The sequence below is a fragment of the Poecilia reticulata genome, linkage group LG15 (assembly GCF_000633615.1).
Source record: "Poecilia reticulata strain Guanapo linkage group LG15, Guppy_female_1.0+MT, whole genome shotgun sequence".
NCBI lineage: Eukaryota > Metazoa > Chordata > Actinopteri > Cyprinodontiformes > Poeciliidae > Poecilia > Poecilia reticulata.
Window position 1 is genome coordinate 7,671,145 of NC_024345.1, and position 18,277 is coordinate 7,689,421.

General features: G+C 40.7%; 1 protein-coding gene across 1 annotated transcript in view; it reads right to left on the reverse strand.

The window, feature by feature from the left end:
* Positions 1-2,074: 2,074 nt before the first annotated feature.
* The window catches only part of LOC103476622 (endothelial PAS domain-containing protein 1-like), an 87,254-nt gene continuing 71,051 nt past the window's right edge, over positions 2,075-18,277 (reverse strand). The window contains exons 5-7 of the mRNA XM_008429098.2: positions 16,907-17,022; positions 16,603-16,805; positions 2,075-2,144 (exon numbers count right to left, since the gene is read on the reverse strand). Coding sequence (XP_008427320.2) covers positions 2,075-2,144; positions 16,603-16,805; positions 16,907-17,022 — 389 coding nt within the window. The remainder of the gene's footprint in view (positions 2,145-16,602; positions 16,806-16,906; positions 17,023-18,277) is intronic.

Here is an 18,277-nt window from a genome sequence, read left to right on the forward strand (position 1 = left end):
CACTACTTAATCAGTTAAATATTTTTTTTCCCATTTCATATTGTTTCTGAACTGTTCGTGCTTTGCTAGAGCAGGGGCGCAATATGTCGATCGCGGAAGGTTTTGAGTCAATCATAAGTGAAACTGAACGTGGCAAGGATGCTGAGACCAGCACGTTCTCCTCTGACTCGCTTAAAACGTTGGTAACTTTATTAAAGAACAACAACAAAATCAACAAAACATGCTCAGATTAATGACCCAACAACAATAATTATCTCAGTAATTATTGTTTCAACAAGGTGTTCCGCAATTCTGTGCGTTTCAGTTCCATGCCACAATAACTAGCAGAGCAGGAGTTCAAAATTAACGAATCAACCACCGCTGTGTTCAGGGAGCGCTTATTAATGATCGCAAAATAAATATTATAAGGAAGGTTAAACTTTATTAGACTTTAAGCTTGGTTTTGTATTTTAGTTCTCCCAGCCTAAGTTAGATCAGCGAATGCAACACAGCTCTGGAGGCAAGGCTAGTATCGCGAGATTGGGTGTTCATGTTGTTGTTGTTCATTGCTCTCACTGCCCGGACATTGCTAAATTCTGTCTGTGCCAGAGCTAGAGGCCGGAAACCACACAGTTCTTGTGTTGAAACAGCTCAGTTACCATTGTAACTCATTGTTGCTGGAAGAAGTAAAGCTGATGCAAGAGACCCTTCTGTTTTGTTTTGCATCTTCACTACCCACACACTTCCATCACACCAGAAACCAAAAGCACGACAACTGGTGTCACAAGTGGGATCATCTACCACAGTGGTCCCCAACCCCCAGTCCGTGGACCGGTACCGGTCCGTGGACCAATTGGTACTGGGCCGTGCAAGAAATAGTGAAATATTTCCGTTTTATGTATTATTTGAGTCTGGAGGATCTTTTATTTTGAAAATCCTTTAACCGGATTCTCTCGGTTACTTGAGCGCCAATACTGAGGCCACAAGCAGCAAAATGAGTAAGAAACAGATCAGATGTCTTTGGAAAGTTTCTTTGCAAAGGGGAAAAGGCCCAGAGAAGAGACAAGAGAATGGATTTATCCCGGACCGGTAGGTGAGTCCCACACTACAAGCCCGCTCTGCGTAACATGCGCGACTGGCTGCTAATGAGGCAATGAAGCTTCAAATTGCTTCGCCACGTAGAGACCAAGCAGGCTGTAGATATAAGCAACACCTTGGGTGTTATTGTCTCCCATCATCACTCCCGGATGGGACCGTCTCGTTGCAAAGAAACAAGCTCAGGGCTCCGTTAGTCATTATCGTGAGTTAAAGTTTTCACAAAAGTAAAATGTTCGTTTTTGTGGTGCATCTGTATCTTATTTTGAAGGGATATGTAAACGTTACCATAGCGACCAGAGTCAGAGCGTTTGGGCAGTGGTCGAAAGGAGATGAGTAGAGCTTGAGTCTTAAGTCTGGTTTAGACAGAAAGATTTAAGAATTGTCGGCCGTTTCTCCAAACCTCTGTGACCACAGAGCTGATAAAAGTACAACAGGTTCGATCGGTTCATGTGTCCAAGGCAGGAGCAACATGAACCGATTCCAGTCACGGACATCCCGATTCCAGAGGATAATCCAGTATACACCAAACATTGCGGGAATTTAGAATAACCAAACACGGATGACAATGTAGAAGCAATAGTGATAGTTTGTGGAGTCATTTTAAGAGATAAAAGATGTAACAAAAAGAAAAGGCGGTGGGTAAAAGACGACGGGAGCAGCCGCTCTATTTGCTGCACTATGATTTGGAGGTGAATATGTTTTTTCATAGTTAACATTTTTAACTGAAYAAACATAATAATGACCTTTAGATTTAATAATAAACATTTCCACATATCTCCGATATCCACCGGACTCAGTTGCGCGATATGTCAGCTGTTTGGGATTCCCCTCTGTTCTTACATCACCGCGCTTTTTGATTGGCTTCCTGTCACATTCAGCAGGTCGTATTCTCGTTCCCAGACATGAAAAACCCCACAGGTTGCGATAAAACTCCAAGACAACCCAAATTTAGCAGGAACACCAACAAGTGAAGATCCTTGTTAGCACTGTGGGAAACCTACAGCTCCAGGTTGCCAATTTCCAGTCCAAAAGCGTAGGATCCCAAAACTCCAAGGCAGCCCAAAGCTCTGTAACAGAGAGAAAACAAAATTACCAGCACATGCAACCCAGCAGAGGGCGCTCTCAAACTCCAAGTCCAAATCGTGGAACAACTGGCCCGTGTTTTAAGTGTGGAGAGACAGGACATTTTAGGAAGGACTGCATTAGGGCTCCCAGTTCTGTGACTACAAGAAACTATGGTGACAAGTAAATAGACAACCGGCTGCAGTCAGATGGAACCATGGCCTCAGATTTCCAACTACAAGGCAGACAGGTTGCACTAAAAAGAGGGGTGGGAGTCTGCAAATTCTTCTGACCCTAAATGGCATCCCAACGCAAGCCGTAACTGATACTGGAGCTCAGACAACTGTGATATCAGAGGAGCAGTATCAGTGAATCCTGAACTGTAACCCTGCACCCGCAGATCTACATCATACCTACCTACTAAATGCAGAAGTTGGAGATGGCATGAAAGCTAAACGTGGACTTAAAGTGACCTTCCAGATTAGGTCCAAATCCATAGACTGGAAAGTGCATGTAGCCCCTGTAAGAGATTCTGTCTTTCTTCAATTGGATCTGATGAAGGCCCATGATGTTGTCATCTATACCCAAGGCAAATTTTTCATTGGGTGCCTAGAGTAACTCTGGAAAAAACCTCAATCATCCCAGTCAAATCTGAATGAGTCATGTGGGGTGAAGTGGAGGACCCACAGTCAGGGGTTACAGAGTTATTGGAACCCTTGAACATTACAAACCATGTAACCTCTGGAACTGTTGTTGTCACCATGAAGCCAAAGATGCCGATCAGAGTGTGCAATTTTTCAACTAGGCGAGTGGCTCTACATAGAGCAGTATGTCTTGGACTCCTAGTTGAAGTTTATCCTCTACCCCCAATTGCACTAAAACCAAATGCAATGCCTAACCATCCAGAAGGGACTGCACCATCACTGGTGGTTGGGAGAGTAGTAACAATCTCTGATATTCCGGAGCACCTCCAAAGTTTGGTGGCTACCATAAGTGAGGCCCTCAGTCGGGAACAGAAACAACGGTTCATTCAGCTGCTCCTCACGTACCAATCCATCTTTGCTAAAAGTGACTCTGACCTTGGCTACTTATCCGCCGTTACAGACAATAATTGACACCGGGTCTGCCAGACCTGTGCGTCAACCTGTGAGAAGAACCCCTCTTGGATTTCAAGGTGAGGAAGAAGCACATCTTAAAAATATGCTGGCAGAAGGTGTAATCACACCATCAGCATCTGAGTGGGCCTCCCCAGTGGTCCTAGTTCGAAAAAAGGATGGAGGAGTAATGTGATGCATAGATTACCTCTGTCTGAACAATCTAACAATCAAGGATGCTTATCCATTACCCCAGATTGAATAATGTCTTGATGTTGTGGGTGGAGTCACAATGTTCTCTACACTTGACCTTCAATCTGGCTGTTGGCAGATTGCAGTGGATAGTAAAGATCGAGAGAAGACGGCATTCATCACCAAATGGGGAATACACTCGAATGCCATTTGGACTATGCAACGCTCCAAGTACATTTCAGAGAGCAATGGAGCTCGTTCTCGGGGGGCCTTCAGTGTGAAACTCTTCTCATCTACCTGAATGATGTCATTGTCATCGGAAATGGAGTAGACCAAAGTTTGGACTGGCTCGAGCAGGTTTTTCAGAGGTTCCAAAGCTATGGATTAAAGCTTAAACCATCAAAATGTATTCTGCTGTAGGAAGAAGTTCTCTTTTTGGGTCACATTGTGAGTGGCAAAGGAATCAGTCGAAACCCAGCCCTCATCAAGGATGTACAGCAGTGGAACTCCCCCAATAACTTGCAAGAGCTACAAACCTTTCTTGGGCTGTGTAACTATTACCGGAAGTTTGTACCCAATTTTGCGGAGCTGGCAAGCCCCCTCCATGCTCTTCTCAGAAAGGGAACAGTGTTCCTATGGGCTGGTGAGCAACAGTCTGCATTTACATGGCTCAAAGAGAAACTGACCAATGCACCAGTGTTGGGATACCCCCAAGCTGATGGGAAGTTCATTCTGGATACGGATGCCTCAAACAGCAGTGTCGGTGCTGTGTTGTCACATGTACAATGGGGAGAGGAACGAGTTCTGAGTTATGCTAGTAGCCATCTTTCACCACCTCAGCAGAGGTATTGTGTCACTCGCTGTGAATTACTTGTTCATTTCACATGGCATTTTCGCCACTATCTACTAGGTAGAAAGTTTCTACTTAGGACAGACCATGGCAGTCTCACCTGGCTTTTTAGGTTCAAATGTCCTGAAGGACAACTAGCTCGCTGGCTTGAAGGATTAAGCCAGTACAACTTTCAAATTGAACATCGAGCTGGAAAACAACATGGTAATGCAGATGCAATGTCGAGGATGCCAGGAGAAAAGGTGGAGTACTGTGACTGTTACCAGGCAGGGATTAACTTGTCACATCTGCCATGTAAAGGGTGCATGTACTGCCAAAAAATTCACATTCAGTGGGCCAAGTTTGAAGATGACGTGGATGATGTTATGCCTCCAGCTGTAAGGTACATCCAGCCCAGAAGCAGCACCAATGATGGATCGCACACATTAGGAGATCAACCATCTGTGTCCCTACCAGAATGGCCAGAAGTCAATTGGCTTGAATCATTTGGCCCTGAGCAACTGGCAACACTCCATAAAACAGACCATGTTCCCACTGCTCTTTATAAATGAAAAAAAAACAAGGACACTTCTACCAAAAATGAAGTGGGACTGGAGAGCCCTGCAGTGAGAAAGTTCTGGCTCTGTTGGCCTCAAGTTACACTGAGACAAGAAGTGCTCTATTATTCCTGGGAGAGAATTGGACACCAGCATCCAAACTTGCTGATATTAGTCCCCTCGTCCATGCAGAAGGAAGTCCTGGAATCATGCCATAACCCTCCAACACACACACACCCCCACCCCCCCGGGCCACAGCAAACTTTTCCAAGTCTTGACCGGTCCGCGGTAATAAAAAGGTTGGGGACCACTGCTGTAGCATATGTAAGATCACAGGCCTGGCAAAGAGAGCAAAACTGCAAAGGTACCAAGTTGGAGCAACTCTGGACTGTCTACATCTTGACATTCCCCATGTCCAGCACTGGGAACAAATACATTCTTGTTATTATTGACCAGTTCAACGAACGACTGGAAGGAAGCTAGTCTACGACTTTATTGCCAGGTTTGGAGCTCCGCACGAGCTACACACAGATCAAGGCTGTAATTTTGATAGTTCCCTGTATTGGAATGTATGCAAGTTCCAGCAGATCACTAAGGCCAGGACTACCCCTTACCATCCTTCCTCCAATGGACAAGTAGAATGGTTCAATAGGACCTTATTGAAAATGCTTGAATGTTATGTGAACCAGGACCAAAAGAACTGGGACAAACAGCTGCCACTACTCACAGTAGCTTATCGCAGCTCATGACACGCAGTGACAGGGTTCACACCCAATAGGCTTATGTTTGGCAGGGAAGTTCACCAACCACAAGACATTCAGTCTGGCACTGCAAAACTCAAGGTCGATGCWCAGGAATCTGCAGATTTCCTCTACAATCTGGAAGAAAGCTTAAAAGAAACACATGACCTGGCAAGAGACCAACTCCGCACTGCACAAGAGCGGCAGAAAAAGGTCCATGACCTGGGTCAAAGAACACTTCTACAGTGTAGGAGACCTGGTGTTTGTCAAAGATGATGCAAAAAAAGGGTTAAGCCCTAAGCTTCAGAAACGATGGAAAGGCCCGTTAATCATTGCAGCTCGCCATGGTCCTGTACTGTCTGAATTACAAGGTCCCAAGCGCAGCACAGTGAAGCACCACGATCGTCTCAAGTCATATGACAGTGACGTGATATCAGTCTGGGTTTTACGTCAAAGAAACAGACTGCTGGAGAATTGCCAAGGCCAAGAATTCCAATCAAATGAAGAGGATGTTCCGCTGGTTCGCATACTACCACTGCCAGAAGATCAGGATAAAGACCTCCAGCCCAAGGATCCAGGATGCCAGCCAAATGGAAGACAACAGAATCCAAACACATCAGAAAAGACTGTTAAAACATCTAGTGGTCATCTAGTCAATAGACCACAGAGATTTAGGCACTAGTTAAGTTAGTGAGTTAGTTAAATGTTACAATTAGAGAATTTAAATGATTTGGGTTGTGTTTTATTGCCCTTATACCATACACTTTTCAGTAGTTACCGTATTTTCCGCACTATAAGGCGCACCGGATTATAAGGCGCACCTTCAATGAATGGCCCATTTTGAAACTTTTTTCATATATAAGGCCTTCATATATAAGGACTTATATATGAAAAAAGGCGCATAGAATAGACGCTACAGTTTGGGTTGCCTTACTCTATTATTACACATCCACATTTGGAAAGAAGAGGTCCCTGAGTACTTTATATAGTAGGCTGCCCCAGCTATTGTTTCACTCACGGTGTTGCGATATTGTGCCCAACTGCTTTCTGGGTAACACAGATCAACCGACACGCTGCCGTCGCAGTCTCTGTCTCTCTTCCCCAGACCCTCCACCCCCCTGGCTTTAAATTTATTATCAAACTTTATAAACAAACCAGCGTTCTGACAACTATCCCAGCATGCACCGCGCACTTCTTCTACAGGGGAAAATGAAGTCGGCGGCTGCTTACCGTAGTTGCTAGACCTGTTGTGGCTCAATATTGGTCCATATATAAGGCGCACTGGATTATAAGGCGCACTGTCGGCTTTTGAGGAAATTGAAGGTTTTTAGGTGCGCCTTAAAGTGCGGAAAATACGGTAAGTTATTATAACTACTACGTCTTTCCCAATTTTGGTTGTGTAACCTGTACTGAAGGGACTCAGTATTCCTAAAAGGGGGGGGTAGTGTAAGGAAGGTTAAACTTTATTAGACTTTAAGCTTGGTTTTGTATTTTAGTTCTCCGAGCCTAAGTTAGATCAGCGAATGCAACACAGCTCTGGAGGCAAGGCTAGTATCGTGAGATTGGGTATTCATGTTGTCGTTGGCCATTGCTCTCACTGCTCACTGCCCGGACATTGCTAAATGCCATCTGTGCCAGAGCTAGAGGCCGGAAACCACACAGTTCTTGCGTTGAAACAGCTCAGTTGCCATTGTAACTCATTGTTGCTGGAATAAGTAAAGTTCATGCAAGAGACCCTTCTTTTTTGTCGTGTATCTTCACTACCCACACGCCTCCATCGCACCGGAAACCAAAAGCATGACAATATCAAGCCTGCAAACCTAATATCGTAATGGACTAATATTATGTTTTTAACGTAATCGCTGGTCGGCTTGTCAACGGGTGTGCTCAAAAGACAAAGAGAGACTGAGAGTAAAAAGGTTTAGTTGATCACCTGTTCGGGTTGTTTTACCTTTGTTTACCTTTGTCTTGGCGCATCACAGCCGCTGTAGTTTCTGAACATTCAATAAATGACAAACTTGGACTGATTATCTCGTTCGTCTATGAGTATCACATCATTCAAAACAAACATCAAACACGGTAAATGTTTCATTAAGTATTTAACAAACAAATGGCTTCTACCGCGATAATTATGTGAAATTAAATTAATTGTTTAATATTAAAAATTGTTTGGTGCTGTCAGGCTCAGAGTCTGAGTCTTTTCTTTTATCAAACACATTTTTTGCCTCTTATTTAGTGGAAATATTGATGTTGATTAGACTTTCTCCAAAATGATAACATTTTTCAACCTTTATAACTCCACTGTTGAAAATGAGGAGCTAATATTAGCAAATGACATTGAAATAAAATCCAGTCCAACATCTGGTTTGAGGTGATTCCTCTGGAAAAATATCCCAACTTCAGAAGATGTGCTTTTAACTTAACAGAGCTCTGTGGTTCCTCCTATCAGTATGAGAGTCAGGGTGAGGCGGCGCCATGTTAGGAAGACGAAGTGGAAGCTGCAGGATCTTCAGAACAAACAGGTCATGATGCTAGGCCTACTGATTATCCCTGTCTGGACACAGGATCAATATAACCAGTCTAAAAGCTAAAATGAACAGTTACATGCCAGACATGGAAAACTGGGATGACTCCATGTCATGATGTTCAGAATTGGCTTGGCTTGGCTTGGCTTCTCAAGGTGTCAACATTGAAGCCAGTGGGCTGAGGGAAATACAGCTTCATTTTGTAGCAATTCAAGAGCTACCCAGCTTTTATCGCTTCGCAAAAAAATTAATCAGCACAGAAACTGATTCATTATATATATATATATACATATATATATATATACATATATATATATACTTATATATATATAATTTTTTGTCATAGTACCTCCAAGAATTTAAAACTACTTTCACCCCTGGCTGAAACATGTGGAATCTAGAGCCAAACATATGGCAGCAGCATGACCTCTGCCTTCGCTGCGCCACCATGGCCACACCCTCCACTGAAAACTCTTGGTGCTTTAAAGCAAGTGAGACCAACTTGTTATCAGTCATCTTACACAAGATCATCTTGATTAGATCAAGAGAGCCAAAGCTGGATCTTTCCAAGTAAAAAAAGACACTTCCTGTTCTGAGGGGACGGGGCTTAGGTGAGGTCAAACGATGACAACATAGGATCGTCAGGCATCCAACCAGGATCCCTCATACCAAGATTGGTGCCAATTAACCTTTTTATTAGAAGGTTATAGCGCTTCGTTTGTTTAGTCGAGTACACCACGTTCGCCGCTCTGCTCTGAACATATACAAAAAGTCAATTTTATTGATAACTCTTCAAACCCAATGCCTTTACTGCATTCTGACTAAGAATGAAGCCGATCGGTTGAAAACTCGAGGAGTTCGTTAAAGTTCAACATGAGTAAAAGTGAAAAATGGCCAAAATTTGACTTTTGACCCAAAATGGCCGCCTCTCTGCGCATTTAGAGGGTACCTCCAAGAAACTTTTTTCTTGATTTGGGGAGCTCTACCTACGTACCGATTTTCAGATCTCTACGACCTACGGTTTTCCCAAACTCACGTTAGGGGGCGCTGTATTAACTTTGATCTATGTGATCAAAGCTAAGCCAAAATGTTTTTGTCTCTATAAATAATAATGATAATAAATAATGACATATTGGCTGCCTCTTTTTTTCAGTCAGTACGTCAGTTGGTGACTGAAGTTTGTTATGATGACTTCAACACATTTCTTCTGACAGGTTGGCAGAAGAAATGTTGTCCAGAATGTTTCTATAAGCTGACTAATTTCTATAATGCCTAATGTCTGAGCTGTGTTCATGGTAATTATTTCTGACATTTTTATGGTTTATGTTGTAGGTGGTGTAAAATGCTCTCCAGGGTAAACCGGGTGGACAAAGTATTTTGGTTAGTTTTGCTCACACTTCTCTTTAAAATGTTTATTTATTATCCTAATGTGTCTGCTATTTATCCTGTTGTTCCTCCAGGCTGGGAAAACCAGACATTCTTCTGTTGGTTCATGTGCTTCGTCCTACATCCAAAGGCCACAAGAAGAACCCAAAACAGCTCGTGTCAAACTGTGGACCATGTTGTCAGATTTGTTCCGATATGTGATTATTCTAATGATCCTACTTCTTTGTAGAAGCACTTTCTCATTGGGTTTGTTTGCTGTCTGAATGTAGCTGTACTGCTAAATATATTTAATAATTTTTATTATTTGTCTTTTTGTCATTATGTCAAAGATGCAAGCCAGTGTTGAAGCCTTTCTCATTGGTGTGGAACCAGGACAGCCCTTCCTCCTGCGTTTTTGGAAACAAGAGCAGCGCCAAAGACACTTCACCATCAGTGATCACAAGATCATCCAAGGTAGCTTTTAATGGTACTTTGCACCTTCAGTGCACAACTTCTGTACATTAATCCAGCCTACAGTTTTCAACATTGATGTGACTTGCACGGCAATTGAGGAGTTTAAAATTCTTGCTTTTACTTTACCTGGCAGAGTAGACATTCTTTATGATGATCATTTTACATACTTACCAATAAAATGATTTCTTTTATGTTTCAATTAAGGACTTGGTTTATTACAGCTTACATCCATTATTGTTGCACTACTGCCATCTACTGGATCCTAATATCTATACCTCAAATTCTCATAATGATCACAGTATTATTTAAAAAACTGTTAAATAGCATTTTCCCTCAATGCTATTTAACTGATCAACAATATTCTCAAATTTCAATTCCCTATTAAAACCTAATTCCGTTTTAATGGGCACGTTTTTTTATTTCCAATTTTAACTTCCAATGATTCACTTTCTAATGGTCTCGCTAAGGTGTCTTGTACCAAAACTAACCATCAGCCAAACTCCTTTCACACGATTCAGGATTAATTAGTTCTTCCTTTATTTCTATGTAGAATGGAGTGAAACTGTCAAAACACAAACAACTCAGGATGAGCTCATAGCAGCTTACAAAAGTGTTTTACATTCAGATACATACATTAGAAGTACAACTGATACAACAGCTACCTCAGAATGCTATGAGCTGCAATGCTACATAATGACCTAAGAAATTTTAGTAGCCTGCTAGTTAGCAATGATGTAGCACATAATCAAATCGCCCACAGGTATTTCCAAAACTAATTCAATAAACAAGTAACTTTTTTGTCATATGTTAAATAAAGGCTCGTTTTGAAGTATAAGCTGCTACTTACAGGCATTGCTTTGAAGAACTCGACCTGGAATGCGGCGTTCATAACAGACACGTGTGTTCATCTGCTCTACCAATAGCAAAAAAACGTACTGATTAAATAACATAAAAGTCAAGCAGTTCCCTAAAAGTCCAACAGATGGCAGCAATACGCCATGCAAAACAAAACACCCACAGTTTACAGGACAGACTTCCTGCTAAAGAGCCCCCTGGTGGCTGAAGAAAAATTCACATATAAACCAGAAAATACAATACATGAAAAAAAATCTGAACGCTCTCTGGTATTGTTCAGGGGGCTGGACCAAATGTGGAGGCGGGCCGGATCCGGCCCGTAGTTTGGGGACCCCTGTTCTACACCTTCAACACCCAATATCAACATGAGGCAGCCAAGACTGGAGTTCATTCAACAGTAAAACCATTCCTATAAATTTTTTTTACAATGAGCAAATTACAATGACATGTTTTTAAAGTTTTAAAGCAAGTTATGCTTAACATTTGACAAAAGTGGTGATGTTTTCTCTTTACGTAATTAAAAACAGCTTTATTTATATATTATACCAGCTGTCTTCAGAATGCCACACTATTTATATTCTGAGGAATTTTCCCATATTTGATTGTGTTTTTTAGACGCTTTATTGGGATTGACCCAGAAAGGAGCACAAAAGCCGGTCATGGGAAGATGGAATCCAAAAAGACAGGAAAGACCATTCAAAAGAAAAAGCAAGACAGTAAATGTGCAGGTTTCTACCCTCATCAAAAACCTGATGGACTTTGAGTGGCATCTGTTAAGAAAAATACATTTGAAATAAGCTAGTTGTAAAAACTTAACCATATGTTCAATATTAGATAAAATTAATGGTGTTTCAAAATAAGGAAATTCACTTCAAATTATATCCATGGTTCAATTAGAGTAATCTCTTATGTAGGATATTTTTATTGAAACATTATACACTAAGTTGAATTAAAAATAACTTGGATTTAACAGCTGGTGTAAAACAATCTGGTCCTGCCAGCAGCGTAGAGCTTCCTCTCGGGACAGGGTCATAAAAAACATCTGTCTTCATTCAAAAGAAAACACTTCTTTGATCTTAGAAACAGGTTTTTACTGGAACATAGTTAACTACATTTAAAATGAACTTAGCTAAGGACACTCCCCTAATTTGAATACAGCAGAGAAAGGAAACACGCCCTCCCTTTAAAAGTATGGAACCCAGAACTTAGCTTTCAGATCGCTACGGGATTTTTCCGTGACGCTATCTCCGGGGAACAGTGCGGCGGTGAAATGGTTCCCCGTAACATTTTGTCGTGGTGTTCTGTCAGTTTCATTATTTGTTTGTCAAATAAATGTTGTTTATGTTTTGGACTTGGAGAAACGTTTTGTCTTGTCTTTATGGTTCAGCTGATACAATGATGACTTAAATGAATCCGGGCAGAAGAGAAAATAAAACGAGTCAAAAGATTTTTAATTATTCCTCTTCTTATAAATTAACTAATCTCATTCAGGTTAGTTGTTGTCCTTTTGTTGTCTTTTCTTTGAAATATTTCTGTTTCCATATCATTTAGGATCTAAATTATATTGTCTTGTCTTTTTCCATGTTGGATGGTGCCTTCATCTGCATCTAATAAAGTAAGTGTCACTTGAACTCTTGAAAACCATTAATAGTTAACATTTTAAAACCCAGTTGATTCTAGAATTCCACATTATTTCAGCCATGTTGAATTTTATATTTTGGAAGTCCTTTTTCTTTGATTTGTTTAGTGATACCCACAGCATGGATATTTGTTTAAGAACTGTGTTTTATGTTCTTAAGATTGTAGAAATTAATGAGTTAAACCCAGTTTGTCGCTGTAAACTGAAAGTCTTCAATTTTTATTCCAGTGTTAGTGAAACTATATATTGACTTTGAAGGCCTATTTTTTACCAGTTCTCTGAGGAATGGTTATGTGTTATTCGTTTTGAATGTTTGAATATACTGGATGTATATCTGGTTTGAGGTCTTTAAATAAAAAATTTGTTCTGAAGGTTACTTATCGCATCCTCTTTTGTGTTATGAAGTTCTGATTATCAGATTATGTATTTTAGAACCGCACCAATTTTAACACTTCTAAGAAGCCTACACTGGGTTGGGCATTAATGTTCTATCGTAAAACTAAGAGTGTATTTTAAAAGGTAGCATTATAGTTTTCTTTGCAGTAGCTTACTCATAAAGTGAATGCAGTAGTAAAAGTACATTTACTGTAAAAATACTGGAACTTACAGACACCAGTATTTGAAGGTATATTTACTTTCAGCACTGTATTTTACGGTGACTGACAGGTACAAACAACCAGCAAACACGAGACACACAGACACACACATGCAACAAAAAAGAAATGCAAACAAAAAAATGCTGAAAACAGAAGTGATCCCGACCACTAGGGGGAGTCGAACAAAGAACAGCTGTGTCCGAAGACAGGTTTTGCATCCTTGGGTCCTCGACGACCTGTAGAGAGAAACTGTAGCTTTCAGCTAGCTGCTTAGCCTCTACCTTGGCGTTATGTTGCTTAGCAACCATGACAATGTGAATCACAGAGCGGCGAAGGAAGAAAAACGGACCCAAGTCTGCAGACATCTCCAAAAACGTTGGAGCAATATTGCAAATAGGTGATGCACTGATGAACAGAGCAGAAATGTGCGATTTATATATCTACATTCATGCCTGCAAACATTGTATAAATCATGTTGTATCACAGCTGCTAAGCAACATAACGCTGAGGTGGAGGCTAGGCAGCTAGCTGAAGGCTACAGATTCTCTCTGCAATGCTCTCTGCCTTTGCAGGACCCCTCTTCCATAGACCAGGTCGTTTCTCAAGCCCATGAAAGAATAAGCTTGAAAGGATGCAGACCCTGTGAATGAGGACACAAAGTTCTAGTGGTCTGGAACACTTATTTTTATATATTCTTTTGCATCTCTTTTTTGTTTGCATCTTTTTTTTGTTGTATTTGTTTTTCTCGTGTTTGCTGAGCGTTTGCACCTGTTGACCACCATAGTATTTTAACGATTCTGTATTTTAGTTCTGCTGGGGTCCATATGGTTGTGTGTATTTGTTATAAGTTGCATTGTGAACATTGTGTGTAGAGTGTTATGGGCTTCCCCTGTCTGACTGCTGACTCCCACTCACATGTGATAGACCTGTCACAACCATCCTCGGACTTGAGCAACAAAACACTATCACAAAGTGTCATTCTATATACTTACAAAGATCAATTTATAAAAATCACTTTGTTACTAAATATATGTGCCTAAGACAGGATTATGTTCTTACGTGTTTAATGTCACTTCTGTTTACAGACATCACTGGACAGCTTCTCAACATCGGGCATGTAAGATGTAACTTTAATCTTGATGCAGCAGCTAATGTAGCGCCTTCCCTGGAAATGTCTTTCCACATTACTGTATTTTTCGGATGATGTAGGGTGGTGTTCCAGGACCTGGACACCTTTGCAGTCATATGACTGCCCATGGGAAGGGTTAGGCAGGCACGTGCAGAGGGGAGGACTCAGGGGGCTTGAGCACCTACCCCTTTTGCTTCTTGCCTCCAAGTGCCCTTTTGGTAAATTTTTTTTTTGGGGTATTTCCTAAGCGCTCTTCTGACACATAACATGTACTAAAATTATTTGGTTTTGTGTCGGGGTTTTTAGTCCTCCGGTCACCTTGTTACCTTTGACCTTTTGCCCGTGACGCACAACGCAATTGCCTCTTGCACAGTGAGATAAGGCGGCTAACTGGAGCTCAACATAGCGAACGTTCCAGATTACAGAACTGTTTTTGGTGATTTAAAAAAAAAGTTTTTGGTGAATAATTAGCGAATAAAGTGGAGTAGACATGCTACTTGTCAGATGATGGGAAACGTTGAACGTTGTATCGTTTCTGCTTCAGCACGGAGTAGCGGTTTAACCAGAGAGGTAATGACATACAACAGACACAGACAGGCCTCTGCGTCTGCCTTTCTCTGAAGAACTACTGAGTGGGAGGAGACAGCCAGGTGAGGAAAAACCATTATCTATCGATTCAGTATTTTTATCATACAGACATTAGGCTGTTGTTGTGCTATTAGCTAGCTGCTAGCTATCGATTTTGCTAGCAAAGCAAGATAACTAAAAAGCTTCTTCCCTGTAGCATTAATAATAGCAGTCATTCTTCAGTATTGCTTATGCAATAGGGGGCACATCATCCTTCCAAAACCCATCAACTCCATAATGGATATATGTCTTCTAATGTCCTTTGCTGCAAAACGTTGAATGTTGTATTGTTTCTGCTTCATTTCTAAAGGAATAGCAGTTTAAGCAGAGAGGTATTTATTCTAGAGGCATTTATTGTAGCATTAGGTAAATGTATCTTGAAGGAGAATAGCACTTAAAAATCCAACAAGAATATTCATTTGGAATTAAAAATAACTCACCCTGAACTACCATGATAGATATAATATATGTAATAAAAGTGTGTCATTAATGAAGGGGAAAAAATTCAATCCAGACTTCAAGTAAGTTTGGTTCACAGAATATGAAGTTTATTTTTTTCCCCAATTATTCAATGGAAAAAAAAACTAACCTCAGTTAAGTAAAATAAAATTCTAATAACTTTTGGAATTGTAATGATTTATTTTTTTAAAACAAAACATTTTGTTTAAAAAACCTTTGTAAATTAAATAACTAATTTTTGTCTCGTGAACTTAGTTATTTGCCAAACAAACGTATTTGCACACATCAGAAATTTTTTGTTGCGATTTTAGGCCCTGCCCCCGACGTCATGTGAGAATCACAAGCAAAACTTTGAGTCAAAAAAAATGTCAGGCAAATAAGTTTGCTTTGCAGATAAATTTTTCACTTCATGAGACAAAAATGTGTGATTTTAATTTTAGAACAAGTTTTTTTTTTTAAGCAAACCTTGGTAGGCTTTTCTCATGGTAACATGCATTAACAATTTGCTTTTTTTGTTTTTCCTGCAGTTCCACATTATAGTTTGATGTAGCTTTGCTTCCCATCTTCATCTTCAAGTGTAGCAAAAAGGCAGCTCTTTTTTATAGATTACAGTACACTAAAAGGTTGCACTGTGCCCTTGTTTATATTTTTAATAGTGTTTTCATTAAGAAATGTTGTTTGTTTTCCTTAGCTCTAGTGACCATCAAGAAAATAGTTTTGAACTTGTAAGTTGTAAATAACGCAAAGTTGAAATGTGACGCACTGGAAGTTTCTCTCCAAGACTGATCCGGACATCTGAGATGACTGCTTGGTACGCCAAGAGAAATGCCGATTTCGACGTGTTATGGGATCAACAAACAAAGAGCGACAGTGAAAGTTTTCCAGCAGTTAGGGTCAACCTAACACACTGGATTGCAACAGCAACAAAAGCTAGATATTTTTCAACTTTCTTGTGTTTTGCAGCTTAGCCTGCATGTGCGCATCTATGCATACAAACTCGAAACTTCACATGTATGAATTTCACCAGTCACTTGACTGAAAGAGGGCAAGCAGTTGTCACTCATTGCACAAGTTCCATAGAAAATGAATGGAGAGGGAGCGATGTCTCATCCAGTAGAACCCATTGGTTTGTTACACAAGCTATCGTCCACATGCAGGTAGCTGGTTGTGAAGTCACTCTGAATTTTAAGTACCCAAAAAGTTTTCAGCCTAAAAAGAGTTACGAACTCTTGCAAGTAAAAAGAGGTTTTATACAGTCAACTACACACTGGAAACACTTCAGTCCTGCAGTTGGTAGAGGTATTTAAGGATTCTTATTTTGGTGTCGGCTCAGAAAAACACACATGATGAGCGGCGTTACTGCTATAGTGGTGCCTGCTTACTTTTCATCACAGTAGCTGAACTTCATGTCCATGCTGTGTCGGCTCAGGAACGTCCTGCTGTCCAGCGGCGCATCGATGTTGGACGGGTGCGGGATGGGTTCGCACATCAGGACGGCGCAGGTGAGCGGAGGCTCCTTGTAGCTGCAGAGAACCCGCGATGGGCAGCTGTCGTACATCTTAAGTTGGCCGGTGCAGTGCAGCACCTGGAGAGGATGGGAATATAAGAACATTTAGCCTCCTGCGGCTTTTACGATGGAATCGGTTTGAATGCCAGTCTATTGTCTCATGTCCATCCAAGACTTACTTTCCAGCTTGCTGACTTGAGGTTTACGGTGCGTCCTCTGTTGGTCACTGTGCATTTCATCCTCATGAAGAAGTCTCGCTCTGTGCTCTGGTCTTTGCCTTTTTTACGGAAGCTCCCTAGAAAACAGAAGAGTAATAATTTAAGGTGAACCGAGATTTCACAGAATCTCATCCTAGAACAGATCTAATTCTGATAATAGCTAAATGATGGCCATAATAACCCAACACCAAGGGTTTCAACACCTATTTTTAAAATGGTACATTTGATTCTGAAGCATCTGTGTCACAAAAACCAAGTGGTAGGATTTTACATAAACATATTACAAACACAAACCCTTATCAGGATTTTCTGACACACCAACCCAAAGCAGAAAATTATGAAGTGGAACAAAAACGACGTATTTGCAAACAATCTGTTAAAAAAAAAATCTAAAGTGAGACATGCTATTTGTTCAGACACCTCAAAATAAAATCGAGTGCAACCAATATTGTCCCCCTGTAAGTGTCTGAAGAGGTTTGAATTTTACTGTGGCAATGTTGATATCAGTAATGGAGGATCAGAATCGATTCAGACTTGTAGAGAAAGACCAGATTTCAGTCGCTCCAGTCTCTTTTCTGCTACAGCAAACATTTTAAAATGCTTTCCTTCTGCACAGCTTTATATTTATAGAAATATCAAAGGAGAGAGGTAGGACTTATCTGTATGGTCTAATCTGTCTCTGTTGTCCTTCTAGTTCTTTAGTTTGTGGAATAAAAACGTCTTGTTACAGTTCAGACTTTATATGTACCTGTTCTAAAAAAAGTACAACAAAAAAAGTTATACGTTTTAAATGAAGATGTACGACGGCTGGACTGTGATGAAAGTTGATGGTTTTCCAAAGTACTATGAGCCTGTGCAGATTGCTTATCATTCCATCATGATGATTTATTAGGCAGTTTGAGGAGTCAAAGCCATGTCACGTGGCTTCGGTTTCCAGTTTTAGTTGTTGTGAGCTGAGATTTCTTCAGAATCCCTGTCTCTACACAACAGTGCCTGGTGTCCAGGTCTGGACTACTGGCCAAACACAACTTCACAAAGTATAAATTTAAAAACAAAAAGTAAATACAAGTTGTATATTTTTCCTGCAACAGCTGATATGACTCACTATTGACAACTGAAACTAGATTTATGACAAAACTTTGGAGGGTTTCTTAATTTTGTTTCCTTTGGGCATACAAACATGAAGCTTTAAGGCAGGGGTCCCCAAACTTATTCCTGTGAGGGCCACATAACTTTTCCCTTCTCTGGTGGGGGGGGGGGTCAGTTTGTAACAGAATAAGTGTGACGTTTGCAGGAGTGCCTAAATGTAAAAAATTATTGTTTTCCAGAAAG